General features: G+C 38.0%; 1 protein-coding gene across 1 annotated transcript; it reads right to left on the reverse strand.

Moving 5' to 3' along the window:
- Positions 1–566: 566 nt before the first annotated feature.
- LOC149014108 (uncharacterized protein At4g10930-like) lies at positions 567–20,313 on the reverse strand. The gene is given in 16 exon segments (XM_089158139.1): positions 567–1,373; positions 1,375–1,581; positions 1,994–3,112; positions 3,473–3,547; positions 3,652–4,954; positions 5,473–5,548; positions 6,211–6,267; positions 6,699–7,249; positions 9,678–9,743; positions 10,486–10,595; positions 10,702–10,771; positions 11,785–11,834; positions 12,108–12,198; positions 13,817–13,902; positions 19,509–19,683; positions 20,101–20,313. Coding segments are annotated over 15 exon segments (3,969 nt in total). The 5' UTR covers positions 19,578–19,683; positions 20,101–20,313; the 3' UTR covers positions 567–1,334.
- Between the last annotated feature and the right edge of the window lie 1,400 nt (positions 20,314–21,713).

Genomic DNA, 21,713 nt, shown 5'->3' on the forward strand with positions numbered 1-21,713 from the left:
ATTTTTTTTTGGAATTGAGGTTCATTCGGGCTAATTTGCACGCACCTTGACCACATCCTCTGCTTTCTTTTTTTTTTTTTTTTTTTGGGTAATCACATCCTCTGCTTTCTACAATTTAGCGACAGTGGTGGTGTTCAAGATAGTATGGATGGAATTGGAACTAATTCCATGGTTTGAACCTTTAAATTACAGTTTAAGAGAATTTTAGGGAGATACATAAAAGGAATCCTTGCTCCTATAATCACATTTACCTTTATTTTTCTTCTGTTATTTTTTCCTATCTTTTTCTCTGCACCTCTTGATTGATCCATTTTATTCCCTTCAACTGTCTTTTTACTTTCCAATGGGTTTTCAAACATTTATTCCTTTTCTTTGAGGAATTTCATACCAAAGAAGATGAAAGGGTTATACATTCAAATTGATTGAAAATTTATATTTGATTTAGATTGATTAAAAAAATCTAGAATTTTATTGTAATGTAGAAAGATGATGAAGACAATGTTCTCTTATATTTCAAACCAGTGAGACCACTGAAGAACAGCCCATGGGTGTACATGAGTAACTAACTATAGATCCAAATTTCTGAAAGATTTTTTATATTTTTATCAGATCCATTTCCCTCTGGATGAATGACACATGTCACATCCTCAGGTTGAAGTAAGATTTAAAAGATTGAAATTTTTTTTATTTTAATTTAATCTGAACCTTCGGATATGACTGATGAACATGTGTCTTTCATTAAAGAAAAATAAATGGTCCATTTCCTTAGCTGATAAAATTTTGGATCCTTTGGGGTAGCATACTCTCCACTCAATTGGAAATTGAATTATTGTTGATAGTAAACATACTCTCCACCCAATTTGTCCGTTAGAACATTCTACCACACTCACAAAGGCCTGACATGGATAGCCTATGGTTGACCGAAAAAACTGTGCTTCAAGCCTTATGTGAACAGGATGGGCTAAGAGAATTTGGAATCTTACTGTGGTAGGTTACTGTAAATTTAGAAAACTTTTAACCTAAGAGGATTAATACCAACTGTTGGGTTTATTTTTGCCACGTCATTTAGTGCCGGAAAAAATCCGGGCAGCACTAGGGAGGTGATCCAGACTCGTTAATTTGGTGATCTGACACAAGTCACACAATACACGTCAGGACGCACCAGCACTGTACAGTAACTCACAATACCTCCCCAGTAAAATCTCTGTAAAATTTGATTTGCCCTACCTAAGGCTTCTTGTATTCTTTTGATTTCTTACATCGCTATAACAATCCCATGGGTTGGATGTTAGCCTCATTTCCTTCACTGTGAAACAACCTGGAGAACCAAGGTTTTAAGTTGTAGTCTTTAAATTAGGAGCCATTTTTGGTTGTTGCTTTCTGCTGTGCTGCCTCAGCATATTGCTCTGCAAGTTTCTTTATTTTCTCGCCTTCCTTGATGAGGAAATTTGCATTCTTCGCTTTTGAATGGTACTTCATAACCTTCTCTGTAGTTTTAACCACAGCCCATCGGTACTGTTCTGCTGTGATCACTCCACTCTTGCATAGTGGCCTGATGTGCTCTTTAATGTAAGCTTCTACCTACAGAAAATTCAGATAAAACAGTAAGACAAATGGAAACCGGCATATTGAATAATTAAGAAAAGAGCAAATTACATATAGAAGACTCTCTGGGTTTGCAATCAATTGCAGCTACTAGTCCTGAAAACAAATCAATTACAAATGTATTCCTGAAAACTAATACAGTTAAGTTTGAAATTGAAAATTCGGACTCGAACCCCCCCAAAAAAAAACCTTTAAAAAAAAATGAACAGTCTCTCTCTTCCCTAGTTTAGGGCTGGCTTTCTTTGTAAATGTTTTGTTTGCCTCACTATCTTGTGGGGCCCTGGATTTCTAAAATCTCTAGGTATAAATTGATATTAAACAAATAAGCACAATGACCTTGTACTTGGGCAGCGGCAACAACCAGGTATCAGTGTAGGTAACTTTTTACCTTCTTAGATATAGAATGGCCAGGACCAGATTGCTTATCATTGCTTTCCAACTCCTTTCCTTGAACATTTTGACTTGCTACAGAAAGATTTGGAGATTTTTCCCCACCAAAAGAATCATGAACTGCAACAAATATGCCTGTGGCAGATGTATTTTCTGTATGGCTATCTGTCACAACGTTGGATGATCTAGCTACCATGTTCGGATTGCATCTCTCATTATCTGGAAAAGCTGTTTTCTCAGTTGAGGTACTGTCTCCAATCATTATTTCTGGCTGTGTTGATGCTATCTGCGAAAATCTTTTTTCCAGTGGTTCTTTGTCGGGGCCATATAATTCTTCACATTCTGCTAAAGAAGGCTCCTCATCTCCTTCATCTTGCAATATTTCAGGAGGAAGACATGGTGCATTTTCCTTGACCTGCAAGGTAGAGATTCCAAGGCCTCCATTCTCTTCACCCTTCAGAACACCAGAGAAGTCCATTGGGGCCTCAACAGTCTGTAATCTCCCATCCTCTTCTGAATCTTGGTCATTTTTTGTCTTTTCAGTATTAAGAGTGGAGAAGATCACCTTCATTTTCATGTCACTATGTTCTGGTTGTATGGATGCCTTCAGAGCACTAGTACCAATATAATCTTCATCCTCCAAATCATAGTCAAAATCTCCATATATATCCAGTTCTGGATGAGAATCCATGTCAAATACATTCTCAGTTCCGCCTTCCTCGACCTTTTCTGTAGGGTCATTATCATCAAGGTTATTTGTCAGGCAGCTTGGACTGTTTGGAGGGGAATCTGATATAAGCCCTGCCATTCTCAATGCATCTTCTACCGTGGGATCAGGCGAAGTGTCTTCAACTACAGGTTCTGTCATCCCAGTAGTGTCTACTGATGGAGGAGAAGATTTTGACCCTACAGCTTCACTACCTTTTTTGTTATTTGAGTGCTGTGATAGCACCTGAGAACATAAATTTATATACACTAGTTTGCTGTTTGACCTATCAGCAACCTCCCTTTCAATGTTAACAGCATCTGCAACAGCCAACTCTGTCGCAGCAGTTCTACGGATAACAGGCAAATTTTCTTTCTTCAATAAATGCTCTGTCAGACGATAAAGTTGTACCTGAATGACAAGTGTTCGGTACATGACAAAAACAATCACCCAAATAATGCAATGGTGTCAACACAAAGGACCAACAATGGAAAAACAGATAAGACAGCATAGGAAGACACTGCCCCAAAGCAACCACTGAATGATTCTCACATGATGTCAAAGATGATAATTTTTGCAAATGAGAAACTCAACCACATATTGACATTAAAATGTGTTTAAGAAAGCATAGATCCTAGGGCAATGCTTACCACAGTTGGATAAGTACCTAAAAATCCAAATTGAAAGAAAAGAAATATATTTTAAGGAGAAATGATAAGGACTTCCCTAGTGTGAATCAACCATGGGACCATGGCATGAGGTACCACATACCTGCCTAACTGAAATGGGGACCTTATTATGGCGGCTAGGTGCCAATATTGGTCTCATATCCGGTGGTAATTGAGCCTGCCAAATCAATCAAATGAATAAAAGTATATCAGTGAGGTGTTAGTAAGCTAGATAAAACTGGATAATTCTTTTGTTTCAGAAAAAGAAATAGATTGACATACTAGTAAAGGATAATTTCCTTTGAGCACTCCAACATTCTCCTCTTTCCCTTGATTTTCATCCTTGTTATCCCTGGCAGTCTTTCTTGCAAGAACCTCCAGCGCCCATTTTCTTTTATCCATCTTTACATCATTAGATTTAGCAGCCATTTCCTCCTTGGATTGGGATTTTATTTTGGAACAACTTGATAAGGTAACAGAGTTTGCTTTCTTTGAGCAATCATGGGGGTGCACATTCCGGCAAGTAGCTTCACCCTTTAAGCTTGGAGGACAACTCTTTTTCCCTTTATTATCAAAAGAAGGATTCCCCATCTCTACTGAATCCTTACTTAATGACTCCATAGGAGTCTGGACCATATGATTATCTTGTATTGGTATAGATACTTTTTCTACAGTTTTGGATTCATCCTTCTTTTTCTGATCACCAACATCTGTAAGAACCGAGAGAGGCTTGATGTCATCCTTCCGTGGGAAGACAGATGCATCAGCTAAATACAACCTGGAAAGAATGGGGTTTTCCATATCCTTTTCAGACTCTTGCTCTGATCCAGGCCCTTTATTTAGAAGGTCAAGAACCAACTTCAAAGTCTCAACTTTTTCAGGCTGTGAAGTTTTCATGCACCGATGCTTCCAAAACTCAATTTCCCAATCTCTGTCCCATGCACGACGTCGTTTTCCACCGGCTGTTCCATATATTTTTTTTGTTAAATTCTCACGTATCTTCCCTTTTGAGACTACTGACCTCTTCATCCTTACAATTGGAGGACTCACCTTTTGAACTGGTTCAGTTCGAGGTCCCGCTATTGCAGCCCTGAACGCAGAGAGAAGCTTTGGATCAAAAATATTTTTATCAAGATCTTTTGAGGAATTATTACAAACTGCTTCTCTAATTTCTTGTCGCAGTTTCTGAACTAGCACCAATGACTCCTTGCCTTCTGTGGCTCTTCGCATGATCTTCTTCACTCTCAACCCAGCAGCATTATCTTTATGCCTAGTGGATTTATCAGATTCTGGGCATTGATGCCCTTCAGAGAATTTCTGATCTGTCCCCCTCACTATGCTCATGATATCTGAAGTTTCAGTTTGGCTATTTTGGTCACCTAGCAACTTTCCATCTTCTGAAATTTCAACAAGTCTTGAGCTTTTCTGGAAATCTTTGAGAGCAGAATCATGGGCTTCGCATTTCTGGGTAATCAATTGAAGTTTTTTCTCAGGTCGGGCTTTCTTCAAAGAAGGCTTGATTAACTTTTTACCTCTAACTTCTCCATCATCATTTTCAGTGCAAATGTACTTCTCAACATAATTCCTATGAGAGAGAAAAGTTAGAAGAACAGGAAAACGAAGAGATGAGTTAGAAAGACAAAGAGCAACACCAGTGGCATTTCACCTTCTTGGGTTATGTTTTCTAGATTCTGGTAAAAGCTTATCAGAATGGCCCAGATATCTAAAATATGGCACATCCAGTGCAGAAGGTCCCACCAGTACTGAGTCTAATAATGTATGTAGCCCTTAACCTGCTTTGCAGAGAAGTTCTTTTTGACTTGAACCCACGATCCCTAGGTCACAAACGGAGCAACCTTACAGTTGCACCGAGGTCTGCCCTCCTACTGGAATATCTTTTGGCACTCAAATTAGGGAGGTGTTTTTCACCCCATCATTTGTAAACCTAGTAAGTTTCAGCCTGATTCAATTTTTCTCACATGGATATGCAAAACTCTGAACACTGGTTGAAGTTTCAACAAAAGCAATGGATCTTGACAATTGAAAATACAAACATAAAAGCTCAATACATAGTAGTTGATAAGTTTCTAAGCAACTACTTACTTGGAGATCATGCACTTCCTCTTTGCACCCCCAAGTCCAACAACATTTGCATTAGCAGAGCTGTCCATCTTGCGAACTGAGAGAATGCAACAATGAGGCTTATGAGACACTGTATGGCTATAAACAATAAACATGGTAAGTACTCTAAAACCCAGGGAGTTTGACCCTCAACTCTGCAGGCTGATTTAACCAATTACGGGCCAATACACTGTTCCAAGTAAGCCCTAATCTCATAACTGAAAGATGTACCTTAAATCTGGTACAAATGGTTTCACAGCTAGGTTAATACGTATGAAAGCTTTAACTGCCAGTTCAATCAATATTCTGACTCGTTCTAAAGCCTATATGGTGAGACATATCTAGAAACTGTTTTGTGGCCCTGGACACACTGGTATGACTTCCAAAACTGTCAGAAAAACAAATCTAAAATCAGATCTTCATGAAAGTGCTTATGGTAGAAATTTGAAAGAACAATGCCAGGATATTTTTGAAAGGTCCAACTGCCAGTAGATGGTAAGACAAGTCCTGATGAATATCAGACCAGAGATAAGATTGTGTAGCGACTCAGGTACCAATCAGTTAGATTATTGGACCAGTCTGATCTAGGTTATAAAGCTATTCATACAAAATCGTTACTAAAAACTTTACGTGACACCTCACACCAAATGACATACTCGTGCATCTGTATCAAAAAAATGGCATGAAAGCAAGAAGCAGAAGCTATCCACCAAACCTTACCTGATAAAGAAGCTTTTGCAGAATCGTGCTGCTGCATATTTCCAGCGACTTGATTTCCTGTTGCATCAATGATCATGCTATCAACTAGAAGATTGTGATTGGGAAGAACATGTCAAACATAAATAAGGTTTAAGGGTGCATCTCATGTGGCCAAAGTGGTGAACTACGAAGTTGTAACCTCCTTTGAAATGCAATTTGTCTTATCCCCAAAAGTTCTCTAATGTTGTGTAAAAAAGGTTCTCAAAACAATTCTGTCACTCAAGAGCTGTCACTGTCTTGCATAATTTTCGAGTACACATATAAAATAACAGCATTTTACCCTCACTTGGAAGGAGAAGTCTTTTATTCTGTAAGGACAAAAAAGTTACAGCTTCTTTTTCTCCAACTTTTGTTACAACAACATTTGCCCAGAGTTTAAACTGTTTATCGTATACGAGATCATTCAGTTTGAAAATCAAAAAAAAAGAATTTCAAAGATATATTACTACCTGACGATGAAGATCTGAGAGAAGGTTCAAGATGAAGAAGAGTACTGGAGTCACTTTCAGATTGAACACTTGTACTGCAGGGTTGAAAGGAAGTTAGGGAAGGAACGCTACATCCATCAGAAACATTTGGCTCAAGTATAGCTTTATCATAACTTTTCATCACTAACTCATTATGAGTCAAGGATGTATCCTGTAATGAGGACAATTCTAATGATGATTCCTGTTCCCCAGATTTTGGCTTTGTTATAGAAGCTTCCTTCAATTGTGTTTCTATACTGGAGCCAGTTGCATCAGAATTGGATCTCTCTGGGTCCATAACATATTCTGTCACTGCCAAAATATTGTCACTTGATTCTTCATCCCGCTGCACCTTTTCAAGCAATGAGACAACAACAGCCGTCTCCCCTGCATCAGCAACAGATACTGAAACTTTTCCTGAAAAGCCAGCATCGATGGAAGATTCAGGACCCACAGTTTCAGGACCAAATTGGTTGCCTTGACTTTGTGCTGAAATCCAATCAGACTCTGGTGGCACTTCATCAATTATACACCTATTTAAAAACGCAGAAATAAGATAATTAGAAGATTGACCTTTTTATGTATCATGAAATTTGGAAATCCCAGCCTCTCTGAGCTAGCAAGTAGACAAAGTACCCTTTTTTGTTTTATTTTATTATTTTATTTTCTTATTATGGTGTTTGGGATGGGGTGTGTGGTGATTTTGAGACAACTGATTAGCAAGACATGAAAATTCAACCTGATCAATTATTGAGTCAACCAGGTAGGTATTTTTATTTCCTATTTATGTTATTTTGTTCAACTGACATGGTTCGAAACTCTAGAAATAATCTTGAGGCAAAATAACACTTGAGCCACCACTTGGAACCAGATCAATCTGACAAAAGTTGAACATTTCATATGACCAGCAGAAATAATTTGGGAGATTTCCAATATCTACAAAATATAAGTCGAAATGGTCTACATAAAGGATGGCTTATGATGAAAATAGATGCAAGACAATACATGAGAACAAGGTTGTTTTACAAGTAAGCTCTATTCAAGAATTGAGAGGGGAAATAATAAATTCAGATTTCAACAATCAGCTCCATGGAACTGCTTTGAGAGTTTAAAGTGATTTGAACAAAATTCAGAATCAATTTTTGAATCTTCCAAGAACTGAGAAAAATAATATAGATCTTGATGATCAGATCCAATAAACTGCTTTAACAGTAATAAGACAAAGTTCAAATTTTTGGATATCCAATGCAATAGTCAGAAAGACACGGTAAGAACAGGAGATTGACGGTTTGGGGTGGAGAGCCCTTGGTTCCCTCCCTTTCCCTCCACCCCAAACCGTCAATCTCACTGTGGAAGATCTCTCTCTTTCTCTCTGTTGTTGGAGATTCCCAGGTTGCCCTTTCTGCTGCTAGCTTGCTGGACAACCAAGCCTTGAAATAGGACTATTCCTTGATCAGCCATTTCATTGGCAGCTGCCCTCCTTTTCTCATTATCAAAGAATCTGTGAAAAGAGCAACAGAAATTGCTAGGGTACATGGATACTTGGCTGTTAGTTAATGGGATACTTTTTCTTCAAATTTTCCATAAAATAAGATGAGAATCGGCGCTAGGAAGCCTCTAGCATGTTGGCTGCAAGCCTATCTTCCTCCAGCATTGGAACCACCACTTGCACTACAGTGTGTCAACCTAACCTCTATCCCTACATAGATTACTTTACTCTGCCTTCTGTTTCAGTATTGGTGCTAAGGTTACAACTGTGGGTTACGTTCTTGGCAAGCTACTATATTTGAATCATAGAATGAAGAAAATGGAAAGTCTCACTTACATGAGAATATACATAAAAATATCGATGGACCTGGTTTGGCATCCTTTTCTTCATGTTTCAGACTTTCATCATACATCACTACAAGAGAGAGGGCATCCTTTCAGGTTAGGAATATAATCAGTGACACCAGGGAAGGATTCTAGCATGCGAGTGGTGGGAGGATCATTGGTGGTTGGAGCTGAAGAAACACGAGGAAAGATGACAGGAGTTACTTTCATTGAATCTCTTGGAGTAACACCTGCTGAAATAGAAGTGGAGACCATGTACAAGTGATTAGTGTATTGGCTTGCATTTCTTTTGATCATTCCTTTTCTGCTGTCGAGCTTGTTTATTGTGTTGTATTTTGGAAGATCATCTTGGTTGCTTCGGGTCCTCCTCCTTTTTACTCTTTTAGGCCCTTGCCTCCCCACTTGAAAAGTACAAGGTTCTGTACTTTGATTGCTATTAGTTTGTTCCTTCCCCTATCGTCGGTGATAAATTTCCCATTTATCCCAAGAAAAAAAAAATAGAGTAGAAATATTTGAGAAGAATAAGGAAGAAGATATTGATAATATCACACTTGAACAAGAAGGAACTCAGATATAAAAGGGAAGGCACGGAAAACCAACAACTCAAGAAAGAATTCCTCCTATTTCTAAGCATAGAAATGCCAAAACTCCTAGAAAAAAAACTAAGGTTCTATAACAAATCATGTCAATAGATTGGATGTTTGTTGCAACAGTAAAGAGAACATTGCCTGGTTGCGTAGCCCCTGCACCAATGCAGGGGCATCTTGGATGGGATCTTTTATTCACAAGGGCAGGGTGGTAATTACGCATAATTCTTTCTCTGGGCATTGAGATTTGAGATCATATATATCTTCCTAGGTCCAATTAGGAAGTCTTGAATCCAACACTGAAATTGGCCATATTCTTTCCAGGCCGCTCAAAATTATCCCACATTAGATGAGAAGGAATGTTCGATCTCCATTCAATCTCTTTTTATCCCATATTAGGTGAGAAGGAATGTTCAATCCCCATTCAATCTCTTTATTTCAATTTCACAGGCAACAGAAAGATACATAAGAGAGTAGCAAGACAAGGGGAAAATTTACAACCAAATGCAAACTCAGAAAGATTAGACAAACCTCTGATTACCTTGGACACAGCCACGAATTATTTGTCGAACTTTCGGGAATAAACCCTACACAATAAGCATGGTACCTGTCTCCACACCATTGAGGCCCATCAGTAGAGCACCAAAGTGATAAATGAATGACATTCATTGCAATGGACAAATATAATATATGCCAAGTTGGAAACAATATATAAGGGATGACTGAAAGTATGTATCTAACTTATATTGGCTCACATATTTGATATTGTCCAAGAATTAGATTAATGAGATTATTCATGTCAAGAAATAATAAAATTAGAACAGATGAGTTATTTGTTGAACTTTCAGGAACAAATCCTACACAATATAAGCATGGTAGTATGGTGTACCTGTCTCTGAAAAAATTGAGGCCGATCAAAAGAGCGCACCAAAGTGACAAATGAGAAACATTCATTGCTATCATATATGCAAAATAGGAACTACTATATAAGGTTAACTAAGAATATGTATAAATATTTATTGGCTCACACATTTTAAACTGCCCATGAATTAGATAAATGTGACTAATTCATGTCAAGAAATACTTGAATTAGCATAAATACAGAAAAGACGTGTTAAATTCTCAACCAGACTATATATAAATTACTTTGTGCAATTCAGGAACACCTTAAATGCAATTATATAACTGGCTATGTTGGGCAGGCTGGCATTAGTAAATGAGAATTTGCAATAATACTCAGCAAAATTCATTTGCAAGAATAACCACCACCTGCAAATAAATGGTTTAGTGGTATTGTTGACCTATATTAAACACAGCTGAAGAAAATATATTGAAAGAACAGCACTTACCATAAATCACATGAATCACAAGCAATTGATGTATCAAGATTCAAATTTTCTTCAACGGCTACCAGTCCATTTCGTATCTTGCACCCATCTCCATCCAGACAGATTACTGCCTAGAAATTGATAAACCACATATGAATTAGATGCCAGTAAAATCTATTTAAGAACATAATAGAAACATGAAGTATTAACTTTTCAAAGAGAATATAGGACAATTACATTTTCATCAATGTAGTATGATGGAAAAGAAAGAGTGTTACAGTTTCCCTGAATGCACCAATCATCATCTCTGCACAGATAAACAATACCACAGTATTAGCAACAAAACTGGGTAGTAGGAAATTGAAAATATTAACAGTGAAATTGCATCAGAGCTATTCTCATTCAATTTACCTTACCCAATATTTTAGGTTTTAGCTACACCTACTGTTCTACTCTATTAAGCCCATCATATTTTTCAAATAACAAAAAAATCATGAGCATTCACGGCTTGCCTTGCCACTTCAGTCCAAGTTTTACAGATCTTTTAACAATTAACACTAGAAGGTGATACCAGATACATTCCTGTTGGTCATAATTTCACATGCCTGAACCATCTCAATCAACTTTCCCTCATCAAGTCATTAGTTGATGCAATTCCACATTTCTGATTATGAATTATCTCCGATAATCCTTATTGGTCTTGCTAGTCCTCCATCTCAACCAGAAACCAGTAGAGTTATGCATGCAGCAACTATGAGGGATGTGCTACCTTACAAGCATGTATACAAATCAAGAGCCATTTGACCTCATGCAATGCTTTGTATCTTTGACTCTCCATGTTATGTTTGGCTTCAACTTCCATAATAAACTACAAATGATTCCCTCGGACCTTCATCAGCTACGAATGAAACCCTATGAAATCACTAATCGGGCATGATGTACTTAAAGTAGAGCTTCGGTCAAAGGTAAACCCCAGTTTTCAAAATTCAGTAGACATCACCTACTGTAGCTTCTGGGCCATTTGTATCCTCAACCAAAAAAATATTTTATCTCTCAATGGCACCATTTTCTTTCCTTAAAAAAGAAACAAGAAGACAAATCAAGCAGGAAAAAAATAAGGCATCTTATATTTAATTTATTATAAATATCACAACTCTGTTTCATGTCAAATGGGAATAATTGACTACTTGTGTAATTCTATTGAATGGCAGTTTCCCTTTCTACTTCCACCAAATTTATATTGGCGAATTTGGCGTATTCCAACGCATTGCTGAACATTTTTCTAGAGAAGACCAATGGATACGTATAGAAATCAGCTACCTGGGAAATGAGTCCTCGTCAGTCTTCTGGTTTCCAATTGTATCATAAATCTGAGGTAATCAATGAAAGCCATAGCATGTGTTAGCCATGAAGTAGAGCAAACCTTAAATCATTTCTACAAGAGAACTTTAAGTAGACAAAAACAGTTATCTGCAAGATTCTATGGAAGAGAGATCAATGGCAGCATATAAGGATTTAAAGCACCAAGTCAAAACACAAGAACAACACGAAAAGAACAAAGATTATGGCAACATCATAATATGCTCATAGCAACAAGAAAAAGAAAATGAGATATATTTCCTCAATTGTAAAATGAAACTTACTGGGATGCATGTGATTAGTTGGAATTCCTTCTGGCAAAGTGGACAGATGTTTGTAACGGTCGCCCAGTTGTCAATGCATGCAAAACAGAACCTGAACTTCATGTGCAGAAATTGCATCAACCAGCTTGGCTTGTATTTTCAAAGCAAATATAAGCAGTAGATATTGTATCGATCATTAGTTTAACCCCAGTGGCACCCAGATAATAAATTAATGGAAATAATAATAAACAATCCCTTATAGGCTCAAACATCATAAAGTTTACGGAAACAAAATGTTTAAAAAAATTGAATGCTAACACGTGTAAAGAAACCTGGTGAATAAATTTCATTTAATAAAATGACGTGGGGAAGGAAATTATAGCTTCTTAACTCAAATGCTTCAGACAATCACTGGATATGAAGCAGCTAAAAAATATCAAGTATTAGTATAGCTGAGTAATCTGCCCAAAAAGCGTGTCAGCTGCAGTTGTTGAACCTATGCTTCATCCGTGATTAACCATTATTGTTAAGAGGTGAATCAGCTAGTATCTCCTAACTATGTAACGTTTTATATCACATAGATGCAAGATACAAAAGGATTCTGCAGTAAATACAGCAGATTAAACTTCTCTATGTTGCAATAGTTCTGTTTGAGGGTGAAACATTAAGAACACATTTACCAAGAGAAAATAGCATCTAGCTCTATCTGTCTATGTTCCTTTGGTATTTCCACATCAGCAGTGTCAACAGGTCACATATGAGCCAGGCCAGAGGTAAAAAAACACTTAGGTATGCTGGTTTAATGAAAATAAGCTCTGCCTCGGGTAATGCATGTGTTGGACCTTAGGTCCCTTGTGTTTTCTTTGGAATAGCGCACTTTAATGCGCTCATAATATGGGTAGAGGCTAGGAATACGGAATTTACTAGTTAACTGTATTTCTTTCTTTTTTTATTATTATTTTGATTGTTATTAAGTTTTTTATTTAGGCTGGATTAGGATTCTACAATTCCAGCCCTGTTTTGAGTCTGTTTCCCTTATTATTTCACTTTTCCTAGCCAAATAGGTAACCTTATTAGCTAAGGATTAGGTTAGCCATTTATTAACCCACGCTCTAAATAAATTACAGTTTTAACTTGGTCTTTTCATGTTTCAAGATCTTATGTTTTTGAAACCCATGGTGTCTGATCAAGAGAGGTTGGTATTTAAATTAAATTGATCACCTTGTGTTGTGAAGCCTAGGTGTTAGTTCTGTTGTTCTTATCAATCCATCACCTTCTTCATCAAAATTAAGTATTCTACTAAACTAGAGACCTTGCTCCTAGAAAATCATTTTACATGTTTGATTAAGTAAACTAGCCGTTGGAATGTTGGATTCAGCTAAAGTTAGGAGTGAATCTGATCCCTAACTTGAGAGCTCAACTTAAACCTCAGTCAATTCTGACCAGCTGATTATCTGCTGGAATGTAGTTTCTGTTTTGCCCTCTTCCTTTTTAAACCTGATTTACTACTGAATTCTGACTTCATGAACCTATGTAGCTACTGATTGTGGGTACATTCCATATCTCAAATCAAAAACCATTTTCATCTTCACACCCAATTTTGTAGACTGGTAACAGCATTGAAGTAGCACAAAATCTTAAGTACGATAAAATTTTGCAAAAACTAAGAATGACAATAATTCAAAGATACTATTGATCCAAGAAAAATAAAAATTAATTCATAGATATACCAATGCTGGCAGCAGTCGAGAACTCCTCTGTCAATGATGATATCCATGCAAATCCCACATCTTTCATTCGCAAAAGCAGCAACATCCTGCACTTACACACAATAGGTTTAACAGAAAATTTTCACTCAACGTGAATGGTAGACAAGATCACTGCTAAACAACAAAAAGGACCTTCAAGCTTCCTTATTTGCTTGTATTTAACTAACAGTAGCAGCAAAGGGAAGAAGATAAGGTAGGTGGGAAACCTTGCTTAAAAATAAGCCATTAATTATAGCCTGTCAATTAAAGAATTGCTAAGATATAATTAAGATCGCATATTTATGGCAAAAAAAAGAGCTGTATTTCACTTATCCAAAAAATAAAAGAGAGTTGAATTTCAAACAGCTCAGATAAGGAAGTGAGTTTTTCTCCTTTTTTGATTTTGGTTGGGGGGGAGGGTAAGAGGGAGGTTATGATGGGGTGAAAAAGCAAGTGTCGTTCTTTACTTGGAAAGCAAAATCCATTAAAAAAAATTAAAGTGAAAAAGAGCAGACCATTTCTTGGTTTCTTCAATGAATATATATATTGGTGACTAGGATATTCACTATAGGGTATTTTAGGTAAATCATTGTATCTCTTTATATAAGGACTTGTACTCTCTCATTTGAAGATATGAAGTTAGAATTCTAATATGGTATCCAGAGCAGGTTAGATCTTCAACGTTTTTCTCGTCTTGATTCTTGTGCACTTTTACCTTGGTTATTGTGCAAATTTCATTTTTTGGTTTTTTGTCTTGTTCTTTAGTACCTTGCTTCTTGTACTAGTTCCATTTCTTTAATCTTTCTTTTCCTCTTTACGTATCTTGATAAACATCAATTTCATTTCTTGACTTTTCCTCTCAACCTTTTTCTTTTCAACTTCACATTTATTAATGAACATCACTTTCATTTCTTGTTTTTTCCTCTCAACCTTTTTCTTTCTTGATAAACATCACTTTTCTTGTCTTCCGAAGCGGGCTCTGCAATTTTTTGGTCTTGGCCATGGCGTTTGAATCTTCAAGCTCCCCTGCTGCTCTTCACGCTTCTGACTCAACTCCATCTCTTTCCTTTGCTAAATTCATCACTATCTTTCTATTAAACTCTCTTCTTCCAACTACCTAGTATGGCGATCTCAGTTTATGCCCCTTTTGAGTTCATCTGGTTTTCTAGGGTTTATTGATGGATCAAAACCCTGTCCAAATCCGTTTCTTGAGTCTAATTTGTTCACACCTATGCCAAATCCTGAGTTCTTCAATTGGAAACAATTTGATCAGATTCTTCAAAGCTGGCTTCTTACATCTTTGACAAAGTTGGTTTATTCAGAAGTTGTTGGATTAGGTTCTTCTAAGGAAATTTGGGATGCTCTTGCAGCGACATATGCTTCGCCGTCTCAAGCGCGTATTATGCAACTTCGCATGCAACTTCACTCCATCGGAAAAGGTTCAGATCCGATGCAGTCTTATTTGCACAAATTCAAGCAATTAGCAGATGCTCTGGCATTAGCTTCTTCACCGATCTCTTATTCAAATTTGGTTATGTTTGTTCTTGGTGGTCTTGGCACCGATTATCAAGCATTTGTGACCTCCATTACTACTAGAGATATACCGATTCAGTCCTCTGATTTGCGTGGCCTTCTGTTGGGTGAAGAAATTCGACAGGCTAATATTCTACATGATATTACAAATGCTTCGGCTCAGTTGGCTTCTTCTACAGTCTCATCCTACCCTGCTTCAATCCGTACTAATCGCCCCTCTTTTTTGGTCGCACTGCATATGGATCTCGTGGGGGTCGCTATTCTAGTGGAAGATTTGCTCAATCTGGCCGTGGAGGTAGGAGTTCTGGTGGTTTGTTCTGTCAATTATGTGAAAGACCAAGTCATGTGGCCCAATTTTGTTATCATCTTTCAAAGTATGCTTCTACTGTGTCTTCAATGGCTCCTCAGGCTCGATTTGCCTCTTCGATTTTGTCTGGTTCTTTTGATTCAATTGGTTATCATCATATGGTAAATTGGATCCCTGATTCTGGTGCTACACACCATCTCACTTCGGATCTCAGTGCCATTAGTAGTCCCTTTGAGTATCTCGGCTCTGAGAGAGTATCGATTGGTGATGGTTCAGGTATGTTAATCAAACATGTTGGTACTTCAACTCTTCCTACTGCAACTTCTACCCTTGCATTGAATGATGTTTTACATGTTCTTGCTTTATTTGCACATAAAAAAAAACCTCATTTTTAATCTTATTGAATGTCATTATTCCTATCCTTCTTCCCAAGACAGGCATTTTCACGTCATTTCCAATATTTTAGTTTCTTTAAAGTTTTATTTAATCTCTATTTCCTTTTTCAAATTTTTTTTAAAAAAAAAAAAAAATATTTTTTTTTTTTTTATAAAAAGGCAAGCTAGCTAATGATAATTTAATTTTCTTTGAATTTCATGCTTGTCATTTTGTGGTTAAGGATCGCTTCTTGGGCGGAAGGGGCCTAGTAATTTTAGACAAATTAAGGTTGAGCAATTTTAAAAGTAGAGGGGAAAGCTTAAAAATGGTGTATATCAATTTTGTGATGATCCTGGAACTGCTGATTCTGTTATGGCATTTTCTGCTTGTTAGGAGACACCTGCAATTTGGCACTCTAGGCTCGGGCATGTTAATTTCCGCACTTTGAGTAGATTACTTTCTCAGTTTGATTTGTGTTCTATTCATTGTAATAATCGGATTGTTCGGACTGTTTGTGAATTTTGTGAAATGGCTAAGGCTCACAAGCAACCTTTTGTATCATCTACCACACACACGACTGCACATTTACAATTGGTATTTTCTGATCTATGGGGACCCTCTGTTGGGCCTTCCTCTCAGGGTCATCGATACTATGTGAGTTTTGTGGACGATTATACTAGGTTCACTTGATTGTATTTGATCACCACTAAGTTTGATGCTCTAAAGGTGTTTCAAATTTTTAAGGCTAAGGTTGAGAATTTGTTTTCTACAACTATTAAGCAATTTCAGTCTAATTGGGGAGGGAGTATCTAGCTTTCCAAAATTCTTGATGGACTGTGGTATTCTACATAGATTGAGTTGCCCTGTGACATCAGAACAAAATGGACGGGTTGAACGACGTCACCGTCAAATTGTTGAAATGGGCTTGGCCCTTCTTGCACAGGCTGGTATGCCAAGGCGGTTTTGGGGTGATGTTTTTATCACTGCTACCTTTATTATGAATCGCCTACCTTGTGTAGCTCTCCAATTTGATTCACCATTTCAACGTTTGTTTCATCGGGATCCAGATTATAAGTTTTTGAAGGTGTTTGGTTGTCTGTGTTTTCCACTTATACGTCCTTTTACGAAACACAAATTAGATTACAGATCTGTTCCATGTGTCTTCATTGGATATAGCCCTCAACATCATGGCTATCGCTGTTTGAACAATGACACTGGAAAAATAATTGTCTCCAAACATGTTTTTGATCAGCTTTGCTTTCCCTTCAAACAAGTGGGCTCTATGTCAAGGCCATTACCCAATAAGTCTTCTATGGGTTTTTACCCTTTATTGCCAATCTCTGGGCTATCTTTTTCATCAAATGGGCCTTCTGTGACTACTTCTCATGGGTCTCGAGTAGGTGAACCTCATATATTTTCCATGGGTGTTACTGGTGGGCCTCCAGTGGATATTATTACTGAGGTTCCACATGATCCTTCTCTTATTTCTCAATCCAATTCTCCCTCCATTGTTCCGCCATCCACCAAGTTGCCTTCACCTATTATGTCCACTCTTCCACAACACTCTCATCACATGGTAACCCGGTCACAGGATGGTACTCGCATCCCAAAGCTTCCCAAGAGCTTCTATGCTAGTCATTATCCTCTACCTATGGCTTTGCTAGCTTCTAGTCCTCATGAGGTTGAACCTACTTGCTTTACTCTTGCTAACAAGCTATGGATTGTGAGTTTAATGCTCTCTTGACAAATCAAACATGGGTTCTCACTCCTCCACCCATTGATAGATGTATTATTGGTTGCAAATGGCTTTTTCAGATTAAGTGGAAATCTGATGGCACTATTTAGCGGTATAAGGCCCGTCTTGTGGCCAAAGGTTATACACAGGAGTATGGGCTAGCTTATGAGGAGACTTTTAGTCTTGTCGTAAAGCCAACAACTATTCGAATTATTTTATCTCTAGCTGTTTTGTCTCGTTGGCCAATTCGGCAACTTGATGTCATTAATGCTTTCTTACATAGGAAACTCACTGAGGAGGTGTGTATGCATCAACCACTTGGTTACTTGGACTCACAGCATCCCTCTTATGTCAGCAAGCTTCAGAGATCTCTTTATGGTCTCAAAAAAGCACCAAGAGCTTGGTTTCAGCGTCTTAGTTCTTTCTTGATTAGTATTGGTTTTTTGAGCTCTAAGATGGATTCTTCTTTATTTTTTTGGCCAGAGTATTCCTCTCCATTGTATATTTTGATCTATGTTGATGACATTTTGGTTACGGGTCCTTCTCCTCCGGCAATTGATGAGTTGCTTATGACTTCAGCATCGAAGTTTGCTCTCAAGGATCTTGGTCCTGCTCGATTCTTTCTTGGCATTGAGTTGATTCCTTTAGCTAATGGGGTTCTCCTGTCTCAGCAACGGTATGTCAGCAATTTGCTTGAGCGGGCTGGATTATCCGATGCGAAGCCCATTTCCACTCTGATTTCTACCACTGCCTCTTTGTCCAAAGATCTTGGTACACCTTTATCCGATGCATCTCTTTGTCGTAGTTTGGTGGGTGCCTCACAGTATGTCACAATGACACGCCCTGATCTATCCTTTGCAGTAAACAAGCTTTGTCAGTTTATGGCTTGTCCTACTAATTTACATTGGATTGCCTTGAAGCGCCTCTTGCAATATCTCAAGGGTACTCTTTTATATGGTTTGCATATCACGCCTTCATCTACTTGTTCTATCCAAGCTTATACAAATGCAGATTGAGCTGGTTGCTTTGATGATCGAAAATCTCAAGGAGGTTTTCTAATCTTTGTTGGCAACAATTTGGTCTCTTGGCAATCCCGAAAGCAATCCACGGTTTCTTGTTCTACTACAGAGAGTGAGTATCGTGCTCTTGCAACTGCTACTGGTGAGGTTTCTTGGATTCAGTCTCTTCTTTGTGAGTTGGGTATTTTTCAATCTGGACCTCCCACTTTATGGTGTGATAACATTGGTGCAACGTATCTCTCTGCCAACCCAGTGTTCCATGCACACACGAATCACATTGAGATTGACTTTCACTTTGTACGTGACAAAGTGGCTAAAAAGGATCTATGTGTCAATTATCTCTCCACTGTTGATCAGCCGGCTGATATATTGACCAAGGGTCTATCTCTATCCCGTTTTTGTTTTCTTCGGTCCAAACTCAAGCTCCTGGAAGGACCGTTGACTTTGCGGGAGGGTATTGGTGACTAGGATATTCACTATAGGGTATTTTAGGTAAATCATTGTATATCTCTTTAGATAAGGACTTGTACTCTCTCATTTGAAGATATGAAGTTAGAATTCTAATAATATAGCACAGCCTCAACGTCAAAGTGAAAGTTTTTCACATAAGTTTGGAAAGAATATTCATCCCATTATGGGTGCCAGCAACAAGATTGGAACGTGTGTATTAGAAACTGAATTACAGAAAAGTTGATTCTAACTTACAGCATCATCCCCAACTTCAAAATTAGCTGCTTCCGGTAGCTCATTGGCTTCAGCTTCCAGTTCCATCATTTTTCAGACGAATAACAAGCTTTCAAAGTAAAGAAAGTTACACAGCTTCAGGGTAAGATAACCAATTAAGGCCTTCAGTTACTACGTAAAGCCCTTATGAAGTGTGCTGACGAAAAAATTCCGAGGCAGAGAAGCACCTAGTAAGGTTAATTTCAATGTAAATTCTTTTAGCTCGATTCTGGACAAAAACAAATATCAGAAGCTAACAATAAAAAGGGGAGGGGGAATTGGCCTATATAATAATGGCTGAGAGGAAACAATAGAATTCAGTCTATATTTCCGTATGCTCACACTAAAACATTCAAACTTCGGATAGAACGGAAATCATGCTCCTGAAACCTTAAAGGTCTAGGGTTTCAACGAATTGAAATTTTTGTCTATGGATACCTTTTACACATTGATCGCATCTGAAATTGCGATGGAACATAATCATTATAAACAAATAATAATAACGAAACCAAATGGATTTAGCCATTGGAAGGTTTTAGAGAGTGAAATTTTCAGGGTGAGAGAAGTGCAGTACCTCTAAAGCTGAAACTAACAGAAAACCACCGTTTCGAGTTTCGAATTTCGATTTCCTCTGCGCTTGATTCTTCTCCCGGCGAACCAAAGCAAGGGAGGTGTGATTCGGGTTCGCGGGTTTACTGAGACAACATCCGTAACTGCTGACTGGTAAAGTACCTGAGATGATTACGTGGACTGCTCTTGCCATGTCAGCTTAAAGCATATGGGCCTGCTTGGTGACGACCTACGGATGAAGGATGTCTTGCGCCAAGCAAAGAGCTCTTTATAACATTAGAGTGGGCCCAACTTAGGGCTGTCAAGAGGCAGTGATGGGCCGAGCATGTTGGATATCGACCTAATCTAACGGGCCTTAAAGTCGGGCCAAGCCCAATATGATCCTATGCACTTGGCCTAGGCCCAATACTGTAGAATATTAAAGGCTTGTAGCTTTTGAGCGCCCTTTGCTGCAGCGGCAGGAGTTGGGCTTTGCTATCTTTGAGGCCCAGTCGAAATTTTAGGATCACCTCTCTGTTGGAGAAGCACTCTATGCTCTCCTTATGCTTTTTCACAGCACATATTAAATGAGGGTCATGTGGGACTCATTCACTTCTGAATTATTTTATCATACTTAGACATGAGCCCCACATAATATGTGTGGGAAAACAAGGAATGCACATGTGTTGTCAAGGGAAAACTAAACACCATAATAAACAATTAAGGTTGCGAAAAAGACATTCAACGATTCATGGGAGCTAAAAGGGAAATCGGTTACTAAAGGTTAGCACACGGGACATGGAAGGAACAATCTGCGACAATTTTCATGGGCATGTCCTATGGTAGGATCAGTCAAAATAAACTCTAATGCGTCTTGGATAGCTGATACAGGGTTAGGTGGTATTGGAATAATTATCAGAGACGACAAAGGTGACCCTCTCATGGCATTATTGAATCACACTCAAGTTTCTTTAAGCCTACAAGCAAAAGCTATAGCATTTCGAGCAGGTCTCCTTGCGTGAGTTTAAGTGATCTATGAATCAGATTGCTTAGAACTCGTTGGGATGCTAAACAAGAAATGACAAGTAATTTTTGAGGTCTCCTTAGTCCTACCATATATTTGGGGAGTGAATCAATTTTAGAGTTCTGTTATTTTGAGTTTTTACCAAGGTTCATCAACCATGTGGCTTATACCTTCTGTTTTTTTTGGGTAGAAATAGGTTTATATATTAACGCGCGACCCATGCAAGGCATCAAGATTACATAAATCTAAATACCTAGGATCCAAACAAGGCCAAAGAGTCCGGCACACAATGGACACAGCCTTACCAGCAAGGAATTCAGCTACAATATTACACTCCCTTTTAACATTAACAAAAGAAACACTCTGGAGCCGAGAAGCAAGAATCACCACATCCCATACAAAGTTTTGAATGTCCATTGGAATCAATTCCAACTTGGTCACGTACTTACAATATTACACTCCCTTTTAACATGAAAAAAAGAAACACTCTGGAGCCGAGAAGCAAGAATCACCACATCCCATACAAAGTTTTGAATGTCCATTGGAATCAATTCCAACTTGGTCACGTACTTGATCGCTTCCGCCGAATCTGATTCCATCAGGACATTGGTGAA

The sequence above is a fragment of the Hakea prostrata genome, chromosome 6, assembly GCF_041222555.1.
Source record: "Hakea prostrata isolate BN-2017 chromosome 6, UWA_Hpros_2, whole genome shotgun sequence".
Taxonomy (NCBI): domain Eukaryota; kingdom Viridiplantae; phylum Streptophyta; class Magnoliopsida; order Proteales; family Proteaceae; genus Hakea; species Hakea prostrata.